The sequence below is a fragment of the Mustelus asterias genome, chromosome 14 (assembly GCF_964213995.1).
Source record: "Mustelus asterias chromosome 14, sMusAst1.hap1.1, whole genome shotgun sequence".
In the NCBI taxonomy this organism is placed as follows: Eukaryota; Metazoa; Chordata; class Chondrichthyes; order Carcharhiniformes; family Triakidae; genus Mustelus; species Mustelus asterias.
Genome location: NC_135814.1, coordinates 4,936,066 through 4,956,944, shown reverse-complemented (window position 1 = coordinate 4,956,944; position 20,879 = coordinate 4,936,066). Strand labels below are relative to the sequence as shown.

General features: G+C 47.2%; 1 protein-coding gene across 6 annotated transcripts in view; it reads left to right on the top strand.

Moving 5' to 3' along the window:
- The window catches only part of stk11ip (serine/threonine kinase 11 interacting protein), a 120,737-nt gene that overhangs the window by 74,574 nt on the left and 25,284 nt on the right, over positions 1-20,879 (top strand). For all 6 annotated transcript variants that reach the window (XM_078227800.1, XM_078227801.1, XM_078227799.1 and 3 more), the window contains one exon: positions 14,649-14,746. In XM_078227800.1, the coding sequence (XP_078083926.1) occupies positions 14,649-14,746 (98 nt within the window). The remainder of the gene's footprint in view (positions 1-14,648; positions 14,747-20,879) is intronic.

Below are 20,879 nucleotides of genomic sequence, written 5' to 3'. Positions count from 1 at the left end.
TCGCAGATCTGAATTCTCCGTTGGCCTTGGGCGCAATCTTACGAGCCTCAGGCGGGCATGCCGGTAAAATTCCGGCCTTTGTGTCTACTCTGTCCAGACTCTTCATGGTTTTGAGTGCGACTATCAAATCTCCCCTCAGCCTTGGAGTCAGACAGAATCCACTAACTGGAGCCACGTCCTGCACGTCATCGAGATCATAAGACCATAAGACATAGGAGCGGAAGTAAGGCCATTCGGCCCATCGAGTCCACTCCACCATTCAATCATGGTTGATTTCAACTCCATTTACCCGCTCTCTCCCCATAGCCCTTAATTCCTCGAGAAATCAAGAATTTATCAATTTCTGTCTTGAAGACGCTCAACGTCTCGGCCTCCACAGCCCTCTGTGGCAATGAATTCCACAGACCCACCACTCTCTGGCTGAAGAAATTTCTCCTCATCTCTGTTCTAAAGTGACTCCCTTTTATTCTAAGGCTGTGCCCCCGCGTCCTAGTCTCCCCTGTTAATGGAAACAACTTCCCTACGTCCATCCTATCTAAGCCGTTCAAGATCTGTTCAACTAAGATCTTAATAACTGGTGAGGCAAAATCATTCATTCCAATTTCTTCTGGATTTTGCAAGCTCCATTATCTGAAATTGATGTGGTAGATGGATTTCTTTTGGCAACTTTACCTAGCACTTAGCTGCTGGATTGAATATGCATTGCCAGAAAACTTGTGTGTTATAGAGATGCACTCTTATTAAAAATTACTTATCCTTTCATGGGATGTGGGCGTCGCTGGCTCGGCCAGCGGTTATTGCCCATCCCTCATCACCCTTGAGAAAGTGGTGGCGAGCTGCCTTCTTGAACCCTCTGCAGTCCACATGCTGTAGGTACACCCACAGTGCTGTTAGGGGCTATTTTGATCCAGCAACAGTGAAGGAACGGTGATAATAGTTCCAAGTCAGGATGGTGAGTGGCTCAGGAACTTGAATTTTCCCGTACATCTGCTGCCCTCTAGGTGGTAGAGGTCATGGGTTTGGAAGGTGCTTTCTAAGGAGCCTTGGTGAGTTTGCTCAAGTGCATCTTGTAGCTGGTACACACTGCTGCCACTGTGTGTTGGTCATGGAGGGAGTGAATTCAAAGATGTGCAGGTTAGGTGGATTGGCCATGTTAGATTGCCCCTCAAGTGTCAGGCGGGCTAGCAGGGTAACTACATGGTACCTGGGATTACAGGAATAGGACCTGGGTGGGATTGTGGTAGGTGCAGACTCGATGGACCGAATGGCTTCCTTCTGCACTCTGGGATTCTATGGATTCAATGAACAAAGAAAATTACAGCACAGGAACAGGCCCTTCGGCCCTCCAAGTCTGCACCGACCATGCTGCCCGATTTAACTAAAACCCCCTACCCTTCTGGGGACCATATCCCTCTATTCCCATCCTATTCATGTACTTGTCAAAACGCCCCTTAAAAGTTACAACCGTATCCGCTTCCACTACCTCCCCCGGCAACGAGTTCCAGGCACCCACCACTCTCTGTAAAAACATCTGCCTCGTGCATCTCCTTTAAACCTTGCCCCTCGCACCTTAAACCTATGCCCCCTAGTAATTGACTCTTCCATCCTGGGAAAAAGCTTCTGACTATCCACTCTGTCCGTGCCCCTCATAATCTTGCAGACTTCTATCAGGTCTCCCCTCAACCTCCGTCGCTCCAGTGAGAACAAACCAAGTTTCTCCAGTCTCTCCTCATAGCTAATGCCCTCCATACCAGGCAACATCCTGGTAAATCTTCTCTGTACCCTCTCCAAAGCCTCCACATCCTTCTGGTAGTGTGGCGACCAGAATTGAACACTATATTCCAAGTGCAGCCTAACTAAGGTTCTATAAAGCTGCAACATGACTTGCCAATTTTTAAACTCAATGCCCCGGCCGATGAAGGCAAGCATGCCGTATGCCGCCTTGACTACCTTCTCCACCTACGTTGCCACTTTCAGTGACCTGTGTACCTGTACACCCAGATCCCTCTGCCTATCAATACTCTTATGGGTTCTGCCATTTACTGTATAATGAATGTTGTAGGTTGTGGACGGGATGCTAATCAAGTGGGCTTTTTGTGCTGAATGCTGTTGAGCTTCTCGAGTGTTGTTGGAGCTGCGCTCATCCAGTCACGTGGAGAGTATTCCATCACACTCCTGACTTGTCCCTTCTGGATGGTGGACAGGCTTTGGGAGGAGTCAGGAGGTGAGTTACTCGCCGCAGTATTCTCAGCTTCTGACTTCTTATAGCCACTGTATTTATATGACTGATGCAGTTTCAGGTCAATGATAATTCCCAGGATATTGTCTCAAAGTGTGATAAACGTAAAAAACTTGTTGATTTTTAAAAAAATTAACCCACAATTCCACTGAAGTCAAACAGTTTTTAAAATAAAAAGTGGTGTAAGATTTACTGTATTGTACCTCGAGTATCTTCCTGTTATATCCATAAATAAAGGTGGACAGGAGTTTTTAGTCTTTGAACAGTGAGTGGTTCTATAGTCATGGAATCATAGAATCCCTGTGGTGCAAAAGGAGGCCATTCGGCCCATTAAGTCTGCACCAACTCAGCATCTTACCCAGCACCTCCCTCCGACCAATCACTGTAACGACACGGTAGCACAGTGGTTAGCACTGCTGCTTCACAGCTCCAGGGACCTGGGTTCGATTCCTGGCTCGGGTCACTGTCTGTGTGGAGTTTGCACATTCTCCTCGTGTCTGCGTGGGTTTCCTCCGGGTGCTCCGGTTTCCTCCCACAGTCCAAAGCTGTGCGGGTTAGGTTGATTGGCCATGCTAAAATTACCCTTAGTGTCCAGAGATGCGTCGGTTAGAGGGATTAGTGGGTAAACGTGTAGGGGTATGGGGGTAGGGCCTGGGTGGGATTGTGGTCGGTGCAGACTCGATGGGCCGAATGGCCTCTTTCCGTGCTGTAGGGTTTCTATGATTTCTATGAACTCCTAATCCACCTGACCTACACAACGTGGGACACTAAGGGGCATTTTACTGTGACCAATCCACCTAATCGGCGCATTTTTAGAGTGTGGGAGGAAACCGGAGCGCCCGGAGGAAATCCACGCAGACACGGGGAGAACGTGCAAACTCCACACAGACAGTGACCCAAGGCTGGAATGGAACCCGGGTCCCTGGTGCTGTGAGGCAGCAGTGTTAACCACTGTGCCATCGTACCACCTCAATTAACGTAACTCAACGCTAACTGTATAGCCAGTGGTTCTCTGTTCTTGAGAGACTCCGTGTAGTTGATGAAGCATTTAGATGAACACTTGAAGCACCGTAACGTACATGGCTGGAAAATGGGATTAGAATAAATAGGTGCTTGAAGGTCAACACAGACACGATGGGCCGATGGGCCTCTCTCCGTGCTGTAAGATGATGACACTGATTTAACGTGCTGCCTTCTCTCTGTAAATACAGGAAGATATATTTTTGAGCTGTAAACAGAAGTTTGAATTGTTAGGAACTGTGTTGAAACAGATCCTTTAAAGGCTCCAGTGGATGTTTGGTTGAAGCTTTTCTTGGAATGAAATTCCACGGACTCTGTGCGATTGAGCAAGTTGCAGCCTGCGGGCAGTGCGGCCTGCGGGCAGTGCAGCCTGCGACCGTGCGGCCTGCGGACAGTGCGGCCTGCAGACAGTGCAGCCTTGCAGGTGCAGAGGGAGGGGGGAGCCTGTGGGTTCGTCATTTTCAAAGTCCTGGAGAGTATGTTTTAGCAGATTGCCAGCGTGGTTACTCGCGTTGTTACTCCCATTCTGTTTCTCTTCTCTTTGACCCCAGTCTCCGATTTTTAACATTAAAAATTTGATCGATTGCCATTAACAGCAGAGAGCTCCAAACGATTTTTACATGAATGACTCCTTCCTAACTTCACTCCTGAAATGTCTGGCTCTAATTTTCACACTCTTGCCTCTAACCCTAGGCCTCCCCAAACCAGGGGAAATAGTTTCCCTCGACCCAATCTGTTCCTCTTTATATCTTAAACTTGGAGCAAATCACTCCCGCTGCTTCTAAATTCCAGGCAGTGCCAGTCTAGTTTGTGCAATCTCGCCTCTTAATTTAACCCTTGGAGTTCCAGTCTCATTCTGGTGAATCTACACCGCACTCTTTCCATGGCCAATATACCCTTTCTGTCATGTGGTGATTGGAGCTGCTTCCGGCTGTGGTCTATGCAGGGATTTGTATCGCTGAAACTTAACTGTAACCCTCTCCTGTCAGAGTCCCCTTGATGTAAAGGGCCGCAATCCATCACCCCGAGCTTTCGGTCACCTGTCTTTTAATTCTGTACCTTGAATTATAAAACGCTGACCCCTCTGTTGTCAGCCCTCTGTAACATTCCAGTGAAACGCAGCGTTTAGGGACAGCAGCCTCTTCATTCGATGAGAAACTTCATTAATCAACATTGATTTCAACAACTTCAGACTGTAATTTCTGCCCCTATTTTGTTTCCAGTTACCTGAGTCTCGGTCTTACTCTGGTTTTTCTCCTGCTTTTTCCTCCTCCTTTTGGGCAGCAGCTGTTCACCATCCTGCCATTCACACCTCCTCTACGCACACCTTTTCACATAGAATCCCTACGGTGCAGCAGGAGACCATTCGGCCCATCTAGTCTCCATTGACTCTCAAAGTGCATCTTACCCAGATGTGTGTGCGCGTCACCCCCCCCCCCCCCCCCCAATCCCAATCCCTGTTAACCCACCCCATGCATTTAGCGTGGCCAATCCACCAAACCTGTACATCTTGGGGGGCCAAGTGCTAGAAAATGGGGTTAGTCTAGTCAGATCTTTGGTGACTGGTGTGGACACGATGGGCTGAATGGCCTCTTTTCCTGTAAACATCTATGAATTAATAAAGATACTCCTCCATCTTTTACCATCTTCCTGTTCTTCCTAAATGTTATATCCCGTTGAATATTCAGATCCCAGTCTTTGCCATCCTGTGTCCATGATTCTGATAACGACTATCAGATCATACACATTATTTTTTATTTGTGCTGACAATTCAGCTGTTTTCTTAGAAATGCTATGTGCGTTCAGATACAGAACCTTTAGTTTTGTTTTGTTACTATTTTTGTAACCATTAGCCTATCAGCTGCTGCACTCTTGGATTTGTACTCTGTCATTTCCTGGCGCACACTGATCATTGGTTCCCTGAATGGCACCTTGCTCTCTTGCCTTGTTTTCTCCATTCAGTTTACTACGTCTTCCTAAACTTGATCCCTCAAACACCCCGCCCCCCCATTATTTTGTTTCAATCCCTCTCCAGTCATCTGAGTCGCCAGGACACTGATTCCAGCACGCTTCAGGTGAGGAGCATCCCAACGGTACAGCTCCCACTTTCCCCACAACTTGATGCCCTTAGTGTCCTGGGATGTGTATGCTAGAGGGATTAGCAGGGTAAATATGTGGAGTTTCGGGGATAAGCCCTGGGTGGGATTGTTGGCAGTACAGACTTGATGGGCCGAATGGTCTCCTTCTGCACTGTAGGGATTCTATGCCAGTGTCCCATGAATCTAAACCTATTTCTCCTGCACCAGTCTCTGAGGCACGCATTGAACTCTAACCTTATCTATCCTACGTCAATCTGCTTGTGGCTCAGGTAGTAATCCAGAGATTATTACCTTTTGAGGTTCTGCTTTTTAATTTAGCCCCTTGAAAAGGTTGTGGTGAACCGCCCGCCTCTTTGAATACAACTGAGTGTCTCTCTCGGCCCATTTCAGAGGGCATTTAGGAGTCAACCACATTGCTTTTAAAGGTTTAAAGTTTATTTATTAGTGCCACAAGTAGACTTACATTAACACTGCAATGAAGTTACTGTGAAAACCCACTAGTCGCCACACTCCGGCGCCTGTTCGGGTACACTGAGGAAGAATTTAGCACGGCCAATACACCTAACCAACAAGTCTTTCGGACTGTGGGAGGAAGCCGGAGCACCCGGAGGAAACCCACACGGGAGAACGTGCAGACTCCACACAGACAGTGACCCAAGCCGGGAATCGAACCCAGATTCCTGGCGCTGTGAGGCAGCAGTGCTAACCATTGTGCCACCGTGCTGCCTGTTGCTATGGGTCTGGAGTCCTGGGTAGGCCAGACCGGGTAAGGATGGCAAATTTCCTTCTATAAAAAGGACATTAGTGAACCAGATGGATTTTTTAACCAGCATTTTGAAAGCTTACAATCACCTTTACTGATACCAATTTGAATTGGTGCGGCACGGTAGCACAGTGGTTAGCACTGCTGCTTCACAGCTCCAGGGACCTGAGTTCGATTCCCGGCTTGGGTCACTGTCTGTGTGGAGTTTGCACATTCTCCTCGTGTCTGCGTGGGTTTCCTCCGGGTGCTCTGGTTTCCTCCCACAGTCCAAAGATGTGCGGGTTAGATTGATAGGACACTAAGGGGCAATTTTAGCATGGCCAGAGATGCGTAGGTTAGAGGGATCAGCGGGTAAATATGAAGGGATATGGGGGTAGGGCCTGAATGGGAATGTGGTCAGTGCAGACTCGATGGGCCAAATGGCCTCTTTCTGTACTGTAGGGTTTCTATGATTTCTATGGTTTCTATGAATCTGTGAGGCAGCAGTGCTAACCACTGTGCTACCGTGCCTGTTGCTATGGGTCTGGAGTCCTGGGTAGGCCAGACCGGGTAAGGATGTCAAATTTCCTTCTATAAAAAGGACATTAGTGAACCAGAAGGTTTGCCGCAGAAGGCTGTGGAGGCCAGGTCATTGAATGTCTTTAAGACAGAGATAGATAGGTTCTTGATTAATAAGGGGATCGGGGGTTATGGGGAAAAGGCAGGAGAATGGGGATGAGAAAAATATCAGCCATGATTGAATGGCGGAGCAGACTCGATGGGCCGAGTGGCCTAATTCTGCTCCTATATCTTATGGTCTTAATTTCTCAAATTGTTCTGGGGGTTTTGCAGTTGGTTTCACTGGATTCTGCCATATCCCCATGCAACCATGGCAATACTATACCCGAATAGTGGAGTTCATGCAATTAAAGATCCGTGACTCTACTTTAATCAGGGCGGGTGTGTACAGCGGTGATGCTTTCAATGACCTTCTCCTCCAGCAGCCATGGGAACATTTTGGTGTAGATTCATCTGGAACACATGTCGCCGTCTATTATTCCCTCCTCTGGCTCTCAGTGTTTGAAATATGAGTGGTTTGTGCTGGTCATTTGTGACTGCAACACTGTTTTGACACAGTCGGGAATGCAATCTGTGCCAAATGAGAGATTAGGAAGAGAGAAATAAGTGATGTATTGAGCCAGGGACAGTCTTTAATGAGCCAGCTGACCTTAAAGCCGAGACTTGTGTCTCTACCCAGTACAAGGTCCTCTCCAGCGCTGTGGAGCAGGGGGTGGGGGACAGTATTTCATCATGGAGCTTTAACGCTCTTCAAAACTTTCCTGCTCCCCATTACTCTTGTTATGCGAGTAACAGCTTCCAGTTCACAACAAGTAAGTTGGTTCAAAAGGCCAAGACTCCACTTTTGGATTTTTGGCACGTTGTAATCCTTGTTGACCAACTGTAACTTATCTTCTCGAGAAACAGGCTCAACTCTTGACCGAGAGAGCATCTGTTCCGTTGTGGAATGAAGTAAACTGGAACACATTAACAAGTATTTCTTAACACAGCAACAGCCTGGTTCAACTGTTTGTTTGACCCATTTGTTGAACCTGGAGTGTGATGGGTTACAAACATATGAATTCGGAACAGGCGGAGGCTATTTGGCCCTTCGAGCCTGCTCCACCAAGCTATAAGATCGTGACTGATCTGTTTGTATTTCAGTTTCCACATTTCCACCTACCCTGGTAACCTTAGATTCTTATGTCACGGCAAAGTACTGCGGATGCTGGAATCTGAAACAAAAACAGAAAATGCTGGAAAATCTCAGCAGGTCTGACAGCATCTGTGGAGAGAGAATGAGCCAACGTTTCGAGTCTGAATGATCCTTCGTCAGAACTAATGGAAATAGGATGAGATTTATACTGATGGGGGCTGGATGGAGGGCCAGTGATAGGTGGAGACACGGAGAGATTGACAAAGATGTCATGGACAAAGGGAATGTGAATGGTGGTGATCATGGCGAGGAAGGGAGCTAATAGCGGCACATTGAGAGATAGATCAGAATGTGTTAATGCCAGAACAAAGGTAAGCAGAGTGTCAAAGGACAACCTGGAACAGCTAACAGACGGCTCGAGGGGGGGGGGGATGTGGGGAGGGGAGACGGTGATGATGGAAAAAAGTAGAAAGCCGGATGGAAAAATTAATCAATGGAAGAAATTAAAATAAATTGATAGAAATAAAAAAAATGGGATGAAGGTGGAGGGGAGAGTTCATGCTCTGAGTTTGTTGAACTCCATGTTCAATCCAGAAGGCTGTAAAGTGCCCAGTCGGAAGATGAGGTTCCTCCAGTTTGCATTGGGGTTCGCTAGAAGATTGCAAAAGGCCAAGGGTGGACATGTGGACAGGAGAGCAGGGTGGTGTATTGAAATGGCAAGCGACAGGAAGGTCTGAGTCCTGCTTGCGGGCGGACTGAAGGTGTTCAGCAAAGCGGTCACCCAGTCTGCGTTTGGTCTGTCCAATGTAGGGTCGACCACATTGGGAGCAGCGAATGCAATAGACCGGATTGAACAAGGTGCACGTGAGGCGCTGCTTCACCTGAATAGAGCGCTCAGGCCCTTGGATTCCTGTTGGACAAGGGAATCAATCTACAGCTGCTGTAAAATATTCAGTGATCCAGGATGTGTAGGCGAGAGGGAATAGCAGGTAAATATGTGGGGCTACGGGGATAGAGCATGGGTAGAGAGCTCTGTCAGAGATGGGCGAATGGCCTCCTGATGCACTCTACGGATTCTAAACATAATCATCCTCAAGTTTAGCAAAAGAAAGGACTTGCACCTAAACATAGCCTTTCGTGATCCCCAGATGTCCCTGAACATATTACAGCCAATTAAGTAATTTTGAGATGTAGTCACTGCTGTAATGTTGGCAACAGGAGTAATCTAATATGCACACGCAGCCAGTAATATGCACACACAGCCAGCTTCAAGCCTACAATGTGATAATGACCAAATCATTTGCGGCGGAGATAATGATTGGCCCGGACATTGACCATATCTTCCTCCACGAGGGCAGACATGTCGTCTGAAAAATGGCACCTCTGACAATGCGACACTCCGTCGTTACAGCACTTGGAGTGTCAGCCTTGATTTTGTGTTCAATATTCTGATTTTGATTTGATTTATTATTGTCACTTGTATTAGTATACAGTGAAAATTATTGTGTGCTATACAAACAAAGCATACCGTTCATAGAGAAGGAACCAAGAGAGTGCAGAATGTAGTGTTACAGTCATAGCTAGGGTGTAGAGAAAGATCAACTTAATATGAGGTAGGTCCATTCAAAAGTCTGACGGCAGCAGGGAAGAAGCTGTTCTTGAGTCGGTTGGTACGTGATCTCGGACTTTTGTATCTTTTTCCCAACGGAAGAAGGTGGAAGAGAGAATGTCCGGGGGGGGGGGGGGGGGGGGGGGTCCTTAATTATGCTGGCTGCTTTGCCGAGGCAGTGGGAAATGTAGACAGACTCGATGGATGGGAGGCTGGTTTGCGTGATGGATTGGGCTTCATTCACAACCTTTTGTAGTTCCTTGCAGTCTTGGGCAGAGCAGGAGCCATACCAAACTGTGATACAACCAGAAAGAATGCTTTCTATGGTGCATCTGTAAAGTTGGTGAGATTCGTAGCTGACATGCCAAATTTCCTTAGTCTTCTGAGGAAGTAAAGGCATTGGTGGGTTTTCTTAACTACAGTGTTGGCATGGGGAGACTAGGACAGGTTGTTGGTGATCTGGGCACCCAAAAACCTAAAGCTCTAAACCCTTTCTATTTCATCCCCGTTGATGAAGTCAGGGGCATGTTCTCCTTTACGCTTCCTGAAGTCGATGATAATCTCCTTCGTTTTGTTGACATTGAGGGAGAGATTATTGTTGACGCACCAGTTTACCAGATTCTCTATTTCATTCCTGTACTCTGTCGCGTCATTGTTTGAGATCCGACCCACTACGGTGGTATCATCAGCGAACTTGAAAATCGAATTGGAGGGGAATTTGACCGCACAGCGGGTAGGGCTTGAACCCACAACCCCCTGACTCCAAAGGGAGTGTGCGCCCTCCTGAGCGATGCTGACACCATACTGACCAGGGGTATTGATCTTCTGGTGAGATGTCAGGCATCCTAAAATAAGTAAAATACTGCAGAGGCTGGAATCTGAAACAAGAATGGCCTCCTTCTGTGCTGTAACTTTCTATGGTTCTGAGAACAGAAAATGCTGGGAAAACCCTGCTGATCTGGCAGCATCAGTAGGGAGAGAAAGCAGAGTTAACATTTCGAGTCAGTTTGGCTCTTCATCAGGACTGATCAAACAAAGTTCCTGATCCCGGGGTCCTGGCCCTTTTTTTATCTCTGAGAACTGACACCTAACCACTCAAAGAGAAGTACCTTGCCTCATAATCTGTTAAAAGTGTGTGAGAAGTAGTACAATCTGCTCTTCAGAAACTTTTAGTGGTTAGATCAAAAATAACTACCTGAGGCTCTCTCTTAAATAAAGTGTTACTTGTTAATTTTTAAAAATCTGACAGTCAACAGGTTAACTAAAGTATTAACAAACCGAAAAAACACTATTCAAATGGAATGCTGTTTTTTATATATACAATTCCCACTTATTAACGAAAAAATAGAATTTTTGTCAGCCTCTGAAACCAGGTTTGGTGTCTTCCGGAATATTCTGTCTTCTTGCTTCTTTGCTATCTTTACTTTCGAGATGAGGCTTTCTTTTAAGACATAAATGAGGTCATGAGAGCCAGCAGTTTTCACTCTCGCTCTCTAAGCTGTGAGCGGTGGTGGCAGGTACTCTCCCCGTTTGTCTCACTGCCCCCTCTCTGATACCCCTGGTGACATCTCCACATCCCCTACAATATGGTTGGTTCTCAGGTTACCAAAACATCAATTTCAAATCTAATAGGTTGCTTTTAGCTAAGTGCCTAATTTAAACTGGCTAAAATTCAAAAACAGCCTGTTGTCTTGGCAACACTACTGCCTGGCCTCTCAGTACAATGTTTCAGTCTGTGTACCAGCATCATCAGCACCTGCATTTTTTTAACTTTCTAAAAAAGACACCGCTTTTTAAAGCGACCATGCAATGCTTCTTTTCACAAACATCAACTTTGCGCCATCTCGCCAAAACTCCTTTGACAACACCATCCAAACCCATGATCTGGAGGGTTATGGGCAGCAGATGTGCGGGCATATCGCCACCTGCAGGTTCTTCTCCGAGTCACTCACCGCCCTGACTAGGAAATATATCAGCCATTCCTTCACCATCGCTGGGGTCAAAATCCTGGAACTCCCTCCCCAACAGCACTGTGGGTGTACCTACACCAGATGGACTGCAGCGGTTCAAGATGGTGGCAGCTCACAGCCATCTTGAGACAGTTAAAAATGGGCATAAATGCTGGCAAAGTACACATCCTATGAATTAAGTTTTTTAAATCTATTTTTAAATTACTTCAAACTTTTTTTCTACTCTATTAAAGACACTCCACATTAGTGTCCTGCTCCATCTACTCTGATCAACTCATTATGTAAATGAATGTTCCAGGTGTTACCTGCAGGTTTTGAGGTGTGCCTTTATTTTCTCTTTCTCTCTCTCTTCACTGTCAGTTCAACATTTCCCCATGGCAACACTTGTTTCTTCTCAGAAACTTGCCAAAAACCTGGGCGTTACTGAATGAATCTCCAAATAATTAATGTTCTCTGTGTGCAATGCTTCCTATTCCCGTCATTTTCTTTTAAGCAGAGGAGTAAATGTGAGACTTCTGTTGAAAGTGCTGAGGATGCAGTTCCAACCATGCGCTGAGCATTTACAGGCTATTTGGGCGCAGGCAGGATTGCAAGCTTCCCAGCCCTGTGTCCCGACCACACCTCCCTCCCAACCTGCCTTCGCCTCTCCCTGGCTCTGGAACCATCTGCAGGTCTCTGTGCTTCTCCAGTCCTGGCACCTGTGCAATTGGTAGCCATGCCGTCAGCTGCTTGGGTCCTAAACTCTGGAATTCCCTCTGTAAACTCCTCTGCCTCTCCCTCTCTTTCCCCCTTTAAGCTGCTCTGTAAAATCTACCTTTATCGTCAAGCATTTGTACACCTGTCATATCAATTCTATGTGGTTTGGTGTTGAGTTTTATTTGATATTGCTCCAGTGAAGTGCTCCGAGGCATGGATCTGTGTCCAGTTGTCTTGGATCAGGGGAGCTGGGTGGGACAAAGTCAGCTTGAAGGTTGGATGGGGGCGGGGGGGGGGGAGTTTGGATTATTTTCCTGGAGGTAAAAATCTCTGGGATCGAAGCCAATACACACTGCTGAATGAATACCCTGCAGCAAGAGTTATCTGCATTTTTATAATACTGTCAGCCCATTAAATTTAATTACTATCAAAGCTCACCACATCTACCCAACAAGCTCCTTTCGCTCCTTCTGGCCCTTCTGCTCGGGACTGTAAGGAACATTTGGTGCTGTGTCCCGGAAGACATTTCCGGCTGAAGATCTGCTTAGAGATTTTGCGAACACATTTGAGTAAAGTGCAAGGGATTAAAATGATTTGGTTTGTTGTAGCTGGAACTCGTGGTGAAATCTCCAGGGTGAGAGTCATGTCAGCTGATTCTCACACCAAGGAAAGATGAGGGTTAGGAATACACTGACTCCAGGGGTAAGTGGTTGAGGGATGGGCTTCCTATAATAGAGCTGGAATGGGGTGGGCGGGGGGGGGCAGTAACAGGGCAACAGTCATCACTGGGTGGGAGGAGGGGAATAGAGGGACTAGGCAGGAGAGGCAATAAAGATTTGATAGCCTTGTTCTAAAGAGTGTGCAGGAACATATGGGTAGATCTTGGAAGGTGGCAGGACATATCATAGAATCCCTACATTGCAGAAGGAGGCCATTCGGCCCACCAAGTCTGTACCGACCACAATCCCACCCAGGCCCTATCCCCAGAACCCTCATTTAGTCTGCTAATTCCCCAGCACTAGGATCAATTTCGCGTGGCCAATCGACCTAACCCGCACACCTTTGGACTGTGGGAGGAAACCGGAGCACCCGGAGGAAACCCACGCAGACACGGGGAGGATGTGCAAACTCCACACACAGTCACCCAAGGCTGGAATTGAACCCGGATCCCTGGCGCTCTGAGGCAGCAGTGCTAACCACTGCGCCACTGCCGCCCATGATAAAGTGATTAGCAAAGCATATGGGATCTTGGGCTTCATGAATAGAGATATTGAGCTCAAAAACCCTTATAAAGTTCTGGTTAGTCCACAACTAGAGTATTGCCTTGACTCTCTGTGTGGAGTTTGCACATTCTCTGCTTGGGTTTCCCCCGGGTGCTCTGGTTTCTTCCCACACTCCAAAGCTGTGCAGGTTCGGTGGATTGGCCTTGCTAAATTGCTCCTTTTAATGACCAAATGTGTGTAAATTAAATGTATTAGAGGGGTAAATATGTGGGATTACAGGAATAGGGATGGAGGGGTGGGGGGGGGGCGGGGCTGGGTGAGATGCTCTGTCGGAGAGTCCGGTGGAGGCTTGATGGCTGAATAGCCTCTTCTGCACTGTAGGGATTGCATCATTCTATGATTTCTGGTCACCGCGCGATAGGAAGAATGTAAGGGTCCTCGAGAGGGTACAGAGGAGATTGACCAGAATGGTTCCGGGGGAGAAGGGATTTTAATTACAAGATTTGTTTGGAGATTCTGGGGTTGTTCTCCTTGGAACAGAGGAAATTGAGGGGAGATTTGATGGAGGCATACAAGATTCTGACAGGTTTAGATAAGGTAGACGTTGGCTGATGGTGCAAGGACAAGGAGACAACGATTTAAGGTTTTGAGCAAGGGATTTGTGAGGAAAATCTCTACGCAGCCAGTGATAATGCTCTGGAAGTCACTGTCTGCAAGGGAGCTAGAAGTAGACACGGCTGGTTAGATAACGATTATTTCAAAAGGGAATCAGATGGTCACTTGGGAGTGAACTTGTGTGACTGCGGGGTTAGAGGGGGAGAATGGGACTGACTGGATTGCTCATTGGAGAGTCGGTACAGACTCGATGGGCCGAATGGCTATAAATTAATCTGACGCAATGGAACTGTTTCACTGGCTGGGGTCAATCACCGGAAGAGACAGACTTGAGGCTGTTGCCAAGAATAATTGGGTATGGGTGTGGGAGGGGCTCGGTGAGAAATTCTGTTTAATGCAGCAAGTTGTTGTGACCTGGGAGGTGCTGTCTCAAAGGGCAGTGGAAGCAGGTCCAGTGGGAACTTTCCAAAAGGGAATTGGATAAATACTTGAAAAGGAGAAATTTGCAGGACTGTGGGAAAATAACAGTGGAGTGGGATAAATTTGATAGCTCTTTCAAAAGGGCTGGCACAGGCATGATGGGTGGAATGGCCTCCTCCAATGCACTAATGTTGCATGTCAGTTGGCTGTGTTGAGAGCACTCCTGTCTGTATACCGCAGCGAAATGACTCTCAGTCCCCCCGCAGTCCAAGTGGTTCATGATTTATTTTTTACATTACAGGCATCGACAGTGAAATACGGGAGTCCTCAGGAATATCCCTCATTACTCATCATGTCAAATGTCAACGTCTACATCCTGGAAATCACCGGACCCCTCAGGTTTGTCTCAGGACTTGCTACATTTCCCCTTAGTGTCAGGGGGACTAGCTAGGGTAAATGCATGGGGTTGTGGGGATAGGGCCTGGGTGGGATTGTGGTCGGTGCAGACTCGATGGACCGAATGGCCTCCTTTCTGCACTGTAGGGATTCTATGATTCTATGACTTTAGGTAGAACATAAGACCATAAGACATAGGAGCGGAAGTAGGGCCATTCGGCCCATCGAGTCCACTCCACCATTCAATCATGGTTGATTTCAACTCCATTTACCCGCTCTCTCCCCATAGCCCTTAATTCCTCGAGAAATCAAGAATTTATCAATTTCTGTCTTGAAGACGCTCAACGTCTCGGCCTCCACAGCCCTCTGTGGCAATGAATTCCACAGACCTACCACTCTCTGGCATAGAACAGTACAGCAGAGAACAGGCCCTTCGGCCCACGATGTTGTGCTGAGCTTTGTCCGAAACCAAGATCAAGCTATCCCACTCCTATCATTCTGGTGTGCTCCATGTGCCTATCCAATAACCGCTTGAAAGTTCCTAAAGTGTCCGACTCCACTATCACAGCAGGCAGTCCATTCCAGACCCCAACCACTCTGAGTAAAGAACCTACCTCGGACATCCCTCCTATATCTCCCACCATGAACCTTATAGTTATGCCCCCTAGTAACAGCTACATTCACCCGAGGAAATAGTCTCTGAACGTCCACTCTATCTATCCCCCTCGTCATCTTAGAAACCTCTATTAAGTCGCCTCTCATCCTCCTCCACTCTAAAGAGAAAAGCCCTAGCTCCCTCAACCTTTCCTCATAAGACCTACCCTCCAAACCAGGCAGCATCCTGGTAAATCTCCTGCACTCTCTCCAGTGCTCCCACATCCTTCTTATAGTGAGGTGACCAGAACTGCACACACTGTTCCAAATGTGGTCTCACCAAGGTCCTGTACAGTTGCAGCATAACCCAACGGCTCTTAAACTCAAACCCCCTGTTAATAAACACTAACACACTATAGGCCTTCTTCACAGCTCTATCCACTTGAGTGGCAACCTTCAGAGATCTATGGATATGAACCCCAAGATCTCTCTGTTCCTCCACATTCCTCAGAACCCTGCCATATTCTATTCTAGGTATTCCATAAAATGTCGCTTCAACTCCAGATTGTTGTCCAGTTAATTTTGGGATTTGTCAGTTCAGCAACGGGACTTGACGTTGAGTTTAGCGACTTTAGATTTTGGGTGGGATTCTCCGGCCGCGCTTGCCAGAAAATCCTGTCCGAGGTCAACGGACCTTTGCATGGTCCGAATCCCGCCCGCTACGATTCCCGTTGCGGGTGGGACGGGAAAATTCCGCCCTTTGACGTTCTCCTCCATCTTAAACCCCCCTCTTTTTTAAAACATCCCATACATGTATTACCTCAGTGCAAAGCACACCCTCGCTCTCCCCCCACCCCCCCCCCCCCCCCCACCCCCACATCTAGCCATCTGTGTTTTGTTCTGAAAGTTTTGTTGCAGTTCCTACAGTTCTAATACATTCTTTCTACCTTCAGTCCTGGTGAAGAGTCAAAGGACCTGAATCGGTAATTCAAACCTGCTGAGTTTTTCCAGCGTCCTCTGCCCTGTGGTTAGGAATGCAATGACTCTGGGGCTAAGATTGAAGGACGGGCTTCCCAGAACAGAGGTGGAATGGGGTGGAGAGGGGCAGTCAGATGGCAGCAGTCCAATCAGTGGACACAGAATAGCGATAACACGTAGGAGAGTCAATGTGGATTTAGTGGCACTTTCCTAAAGAGCATAAGGATGATGTTTATTGTCGCAATCCCAGGGCCCCAAATAGATGTTAGATACATTAGCTCGGTGTTGGTTTGAGAATAGGGTCTGGGAGGGGAGTTCTGGGGAGCAGTTGAAAGAATTTTTGGGATTAAATGTTTCCTCCAGAATCATCCCAGCGAAGTGGTTGGTGTCTTGAGCAGAAAGACCTGTGTGTTTTTTTTAAATTCATTTGTGGGACGTGGGCGTTGCTGGCTGCCCGGCATTTATTGCCCATCCCTAGTTCCCTGAGGGCATTTGAGAGTCAACCACATTGCTGTGGCTTTGGAGTCGCATGTAGGCCAGACCGGGTAAGGATGGCAGATTTCCTTCCCTAAAGGACATTGGTGAACCAGATGGATTTTTCCGACAATTGACAATGGTTTCATGGTCATTAGTAGATTCTTAATTCCAGATATTTTTTTATTGAATTCAAATTCCACCATCTGCCGTGGCGGGATTCGAACCCGGGTCCCCAGAACATTAGCTGAGTATCTGGCTTAATACTTGAGTGATACCATGATACCACTAGGCCATCGCCTCCCCACATGTGCGCACGTGTATATATAGTTTGAAGAAGAGTCCTATACAACTCGAAACGTTCAGTCTGTTTCTCTGTCCACAAATGCTGCCAGACCTGCTGAGTTTTTCCAGCTTTGATTTTGTTTCAGATCTCCAGCAACTGCAGTATTTTGCTTTATTTATTGCATTTATATAGTGCCTTTCACCAGCTTGGGGCATCCCAAAGTACTTCACAGCCAATGAAATACTTTTGAAGTGTAATCACTGTTGTGATGAAGGAAACTGAGCGGCTGGTTTGTGCACAGCAAGCTCCCACACACAGCAATGCGCTGCTGGTGACGAACCATTTTTACCGTGGTTTGGGCTGTGGGATAATATTGGTCCCAGGAGACCGGGGAAATATCCTTCTCGTCTTTGAAAGGGTGTCAGAGAATCTTTTGCGTCCAAACGAGATATCAGAAAGACTGCACCTCTGACAGTACAGCACCCTCTCTGACACATCAACCTGGATTGTATGTTCAGTGGAGTTGAGTTCTTGAACTCTCAAACTCTTGACTCTGGTGTGAGATTGACTGTGCCACTTGAGCAAGACACAATGACATGACTCTAAGCAATGATACAGAATCAGCCAGAGGGTGTTGGTGTCTGGAATTCGCTGCCTGGATTGGTGATTGAGGCTGAAACACTCAATTGGTTTAAAATGTTCCTGGATCTTTATCTAAAGTGCTGTAACCACAAGGCTACAACCAAGTGCTGGAAAATGGGATTAAAATGAGCGGCTAGTTTGTTCTTAATTTTGGCTAATGCTGACACGATGGACTGAATGGCCTCTTCTCGTGCCATAACCGTTCTATGGCTCCAATCGCAACACGGAAGCTGTGTTCATGTTTATCCTCCGCGCGAGCAATAGTTCCCACTGTGTCCACCATCTTACTCCGATGTCCCTTTATCTCCTTTCCTTCAAAGACCCAAACTTGACACTAATTGCTGACATGGTCTTTGCATCAATCAGCAGCTCTAATGGTACATACTCCTGTCTCTTAACCCCACGTATTAAAGGCAATATTCTCCTATCTCCATTATAAATCTCTGCCCTTGAGGTTATCCATGTGTGGTCCATTGTTCTAGACCCTGTCAATCATTGGAAACAGTCTGTCTATCTGTAAGCCAGACAGTAGCACAGACTTTACCAGCCAGACATTATTATCAGTGCACATTGATACGTCTGTCACCCCTCGTATGGCAGAACCTCGGTTTATTATGTGACGAGGAGGTAGCTGATGAGGGGAGCAAAAGGATTAAGGTTGAGGGTGGAAGAGATGGAGGGGTCTGGAAGGCAGCCTTTGAAGGTGTGTCTCAGTGGATAACCCTCTTGCCTCTAAGCTATAAGTTTCTGGATTCAAATCCCACTCCAGGGCTTGAGCATGAAAATCGAGGCTAACACCCCAGAGCAGTACGGCAGGAGGAAGTATTTTTGGATGAGATGCCCTAAGGCTCTATCTGCCTGCTCATGTGATGTAAATGATCCCTTGGCACAATTCCGAAGAGCAAGGAGGATGTGCCAGGCTTCTGACCAGTATTTATCCCTCAGTCAACTTAGAACATAGGACATTACAGCGCAGTACAGGCCCTTCGGCCCTCAATGTTGCGCCGACCAGTGAAACCAATCTAAAGCCCATCTAACCTACACTATTCCAATATCATCCATATGTTTATCCAATGGCCATTTAAATGCCCTTAATGTTGACGAGTCCACAACTGCTGCAGGCAGGGCATTCCACGCCCTTACTACTCTCTGAGTGAAGAACCTACCTCTAACATCTGTCCTATATCTATCACCCCTCAATTTAAAGCTATGTCCCCTATCACCATCCGAGGAAAAAGGCTCTCACTATCCAGCCTATCTAATCCTCTGATCATCTTGTATGCCTCTATTAAGTTACCTCTTAACCTTCTTCTCTCTAATGAAAACAACCTCAAGTCCCTCAGCCTTTCCTCATAAGACCTTCCCACCATACCAGGCAACATCCTGGTAAATCTCCTCTGCACCCTTTCCAATGCTTCCACATCCTTCCTATAATGCGGCGACCAGAACTGAACGCAATACTCCCAAGTGTGGCCGCACCAGAGGTTTGTACAGCTGCAAGCACAGACCAGCTATCGTGTTGCTGCTTGAGGGAGCTTGCTGTGTACAAATTGAGAGAAATCTTCTGCTCTCGCTGGTGATGAGCTTTGCAGGTGGGAAGGGTGATGGGTTACTGGAATCACAATGTCTCCCTGAGTCCACAGGAATTGAGTTCTGGGCGGAAAGGCCCATGGTCAACCATGCTGGCCTGTTGCCTATTAGGCCCTCAAGTAGCCAATTAATAACGATTAAAGGTCCCGTGCAGCCACTGGGATTAACCCAGCTGCAGGCAGCTCCTTCGCCATGTAGCATGCACGGCCGGTAGAACTGCAGCCAGCTTCTCGCCTTCAGGGGTGGGGTTCCCACATTCCGAGGCTCTCAGTCCTCAGACTCCACCAAGATCAAGACAGAGAACTCAGTCTGTCAGGCGATGCCTCTCCATCGGGGCAGAAAAACCCACTGGTTTTGCATCACGTACACTGACAGCAGTTGAGAAGGGATATTCACAGCTAGACAAGGAAGGTCTAGCCATCGTCTTTGCGAGATGGTTTCAACAATACCTCCTATGGGCCATTAATTCACTCTTGTGTCGACACAAGTCTGTTCAGTGAATCCAAGTGCATTCCTCCCATGGGCTTGGCACGATTAAGCGCTGGTCTCTCGCATTGTCAGCCTCCCAGTATAGCATTGTGTACTGGGCAGGGAAGGACAATGAAACACAGACGTGTTGAGACGTCGCCCTTTACCAGACACCAAGATATTATTTCCTCCAGAGTCAATTTTCTTGCTTGAGAGACTTTCACATTCTCCAGTGAATCTAAACACATGAAGCAGTGGATGGCCCGGGACCCTGTTCTATTCTAGGTGAAGAGATTCCTTATGCAGGGATGGCCTACGGTAACAGGGGATGAAGAATTGAGACCACATGTAAAGCAGAAAGATGAGCTGAGTGCAAAAGAGGTTGTATCCTTTGGGGGGGGGGGGGCGGGGGGGGGTCCAGAGTGGTTGTCCCACCCCCTGGTTCACAAGTTTTGGATGAAGTTCATGAGGCTCACCTAGCTGCCTCCCAAATGAAAGGTTCAGCCAGGTCGTATGTTTGGTGGCCTAATATGGGTCAGTACTTGGAGAACAAGGTGGAATTCTGTTCATGTCAGATCAATCAGAAGATTTGATTGGATTTTATTATTGTCACATGTATTAGTATACAGTAGTGTTACAGTCATAGCTAGGGTGTAGTGAAAGATCAACTTCGTGCGAGGTTGGTCCATTCAAAAGTCTGATGGCAGCAGGGAAGAAGCTGTTCTCGAGTCGGTTGGTACGTGACCTCAGACTTCTGGATCTTTTTCCCGATGGAAGAAGGTGGAAGAGAGAATGTCCTGGGTGCGTGGGGTCCTTGATTATGCTGGCTGTGTAGACAGTGTCAATGGATGGGAGGCCGGTTTGCGGGGTGGATTGGGCTACATTCACGATCCTTTGTAGTTTCTTGTGGTCTTGGTCAGAGCAAGAGCCACACCAAGCACGATACATTGTTGTCACACCAGTTCACCAGATTCTCGATCTCATTCCTGTACACTCTTGTCATGGTTTGAGATCCGATCCACTATGGTGGTGTCGTCAGCAAACTTGAAAATCAAGTTGGAGAGGAATTTGGCCGCGCAGTCATGGGTGTATAAAGAGTATAGT